General features: G+C 68.9%; 1 protein-coding gene across 1 annotated transcript in view; it reads left to right on the top strand.

The window, feature by feature from the left end:
- Nucleotides 1-2,740, top strand: part of ACA1_173410 (RNA polymerase Rpb1 repeat containing protein) — a gene marked incomplete at both ends in the record, with an annotated part of 8,946 nt that overhangs the window by 3,015 nt on the left and 3,191 nt on the right. Inside the window, 4 exon segments of the mRNA XM_004356560.1 lie at nucleotides 37-81; nucleotides 172-680; nucleotides 707-1,236; nucleotides 1,254-2,713. Of these exon segments, the coding sequence (XP_004356613.1) occupies nucleotides 37-81; nucleotides 172-680; nucleotides 707-1,236; nucleotides 1,254-2,713 (2,544 nt within the window).

Genomic DNA, 2,740 nt, shown 5'->3' with positions numbered 1-2,740 from the left:
ACCGCCTCAGTGACACCGACTGTCACGCCAACCCAGTCGCCCACTCGGTCGCCGACCAACTCGCCCACGGTGACGCCCACGGTGACGCCAACGTGACGCCGACCCAGACGCCCACCAACTCGCCCACCCAGTCGCCCACACGGTCTCCCACCAACTCGCTCCCCCACGCAGTCCCCTACCCAGTCGCCCACCAACTCGCCCACGCCGAGCGTGACGCCCACTGTGACACCAACAGTGACGCCGACCCAGACGCCCACCAACTCGCCCACACAGTCACCCACCAACTCGCCCACGCCGAGCGTGACGCCCACGGTTACGCCGACTGTGACGCCCACCCAGACGCCCACCAACTCGCCAACCAACTCACCTACGCAGTCCCCGACTCTGTCACCGACCAACTCGCCCACGCAGTCGCCCACTCAGTCTCCGACCCAGTCGCCCACCAACTCGCCGACTCGGTCGCCCACCCAGTCCCCTACCAACTCGCCCACGCAGTCGCCCACCCAGTCTCCCACGCAGTCGCCCACCAACTCGCCCACCCAGTCGCCCACGCCTAGCGTGACGCCCACGTTAACTCCTACTGTGACGCCCACCCAGACGCCCACCAACTCGCCCACCCAGTCGCCCACGCCGTCGTCCACTCAGTCTCCCACGCCGTCGCCCACCAACTCGCCGACTCAGTCGCCCACCCAGCGCCGACGCCTAGCGTGACTCCCACAGTGACGCCCACGCAGTCGCCCACCCAATCGCCCACGCAGTCGTCGACGCCGAGCGTGACGCCCACTGTGACACCGACCGTCACGCCGACCCAGTCGCCGACTAAATCGCCCACGCCGTCGCCCACCCAGTCCCCTACTCAGTCGCCCACTCAGTCTCCCACGCAGTCGCCCACCAACTCGCCGACTCAGTCGCCCACCCAGTCGCCGACGCCGAGTGTGACTCCGACCGTGACGCCCACGCAGTCGCCCACCAACTCGCCCACCCAGTCTCCCACGCAGTCGCCGACGCCGAGCGTGACGCCCACTGTGACGCCGACCCGGTCGCCGACCAACTCGCCCACGCAGTCTCCCACTCAGTCGCCCACGCAGTCGCCCACGCAGTCACCGACCCAGTCGCCGACTCAGTCGCCCACGCCGAGTGTTACTGCGACAGTGACCCCCACCCAGACGCCCACCAACTCCCCGACCCAGTCGCCCACGCAGTCGCCGACTCAGTCCCCAACCCAGTCGCCCACCAGTCACCCACCGCCTCAGTCGACGCCGACTGTGACGCCGAGCGTGACTCCGACTCAGTCGCCCACCCAGTCGCCCACGCCCTCGACGACGCCGACTGTGACGCCGACTCAGTCGCCAAGCAACTCACCCACGCAGTCACCTACTCAGTCGCCGACCAACTCACCCACGCAGTCTCCTACTCAGTCGCCCACGCAGTCGCCGACTCAGTCGCCCACCAACTCGCCCACGCAGTCGCCCACGCAATCACCGACTCAGTCACCCACCAACTCGCCGACGCCGAGCGTGACGCCCACGGTGACGCCGACTGTCACGCCGACACAGTCCCCGACCAACTCGCCCACGCAGTCACCTACTCAGTCGCCCACGGCCTCGCCTACTTCGAGTGTGACCCCAACCATGACGCCGACCGTCACCCCCACTGTAACACCATCCAGCTCCCAGTCGCCCACCCAAACGCCGACGCCGTCGCCGACCAGCAGCCCGACGCCGAGCGTGACGTCCACGCAATCGCCGACCCCGTCGCCGACCAATTCGCCCACGCAGTCCCCGACCCAGTCACCCACGCAGTCACCCACCGCCTCAGTGACGCCGACTGTGACGCCAAGCGTGACCCCGACTCAGTCGCCCACGCCCTCGGTGACGCCGAGCGTGACGCCTACCCAGTCGCCGACCAACTCGCCCACGCAGTCCCCAACGCCGAGTGTGACCCCGACCCAGACGCCGACGCAGTCGCCCACCACCTCGCCGACTCCGTCTGTTACGCCGACTGTTACGCCGACTCAGTCGCCGACCAACTCGCCTGCAAACTCGCCCACCCAGTCGCCGACTCAGTCGCCCACCAACTCGCCTACCAGCTCGCCCACGCCGAGCGTGACCCCTACCCAGTCGCCGACCCAGTCGCCCACTCAGTCGCCCACGCCGAGTTTGACGCCGACCCAGTCGCCCACCAGCTCGCCGACCTCGAGCGTGACGCCTACCCAGTCGCCCACGCAGTCGCCGACCCAGTCGCCCACGGCTTCTCCGACTCAGTCGCCCACGCTGTCTCCGTCGAACTCGCCCACGCAGTCACCCTCCAACACTCCGTCGCCGACCCAGTCGCCCTCATCCACAGTGACGCCCACGCAGTCGCCCACGAGCAGCCCGACGCCGAGCGTGACTCCCACCGTGACCCCGACCATGACTCCCACCCAGTCGCCGACCCAGTCACCGACGCAGTCCCCAACGCAGTCTCCGACCAACTCGCCAACTCGGTCACCTTCGAGCTCCCCTTCGTCCACTCAGTCGCCTACGCCGAGCGCGACGCCCACGGTGACGCCGACCCAGACCCCGACCCAGTCGCCCACGAGCAGCCCGACTGCCAGCGTGACGCCCAGCGTGACTCCGACGATGACGCCCGCGCAGTCGTCCACCAACTCGCCTACGCAGTCGCCCACGCAGTCGCCCACGAGCTCGCCGTCGCCCACGCAGTCGCCCACTCAGTCGCCCTCGAACTCACCCACAGCTTC

This window comes from Acanthamoeba castellanii, assembly GCF_000313135.1.
Source record: "Acanthamoeba castellanii str. Neff unplaced genomic scaffold scf7180000084741, whole genome shotgun sequence".
NCBI classification, from domain to species: Eukaryota; Discosea; order Longamoebia; family Acanthamoebidae; genus Acanthamoeba; species Acanthamoeba castellanii.
This window is presented reverse-complemented; position numbering and strand designations above follow the sequence as displayed.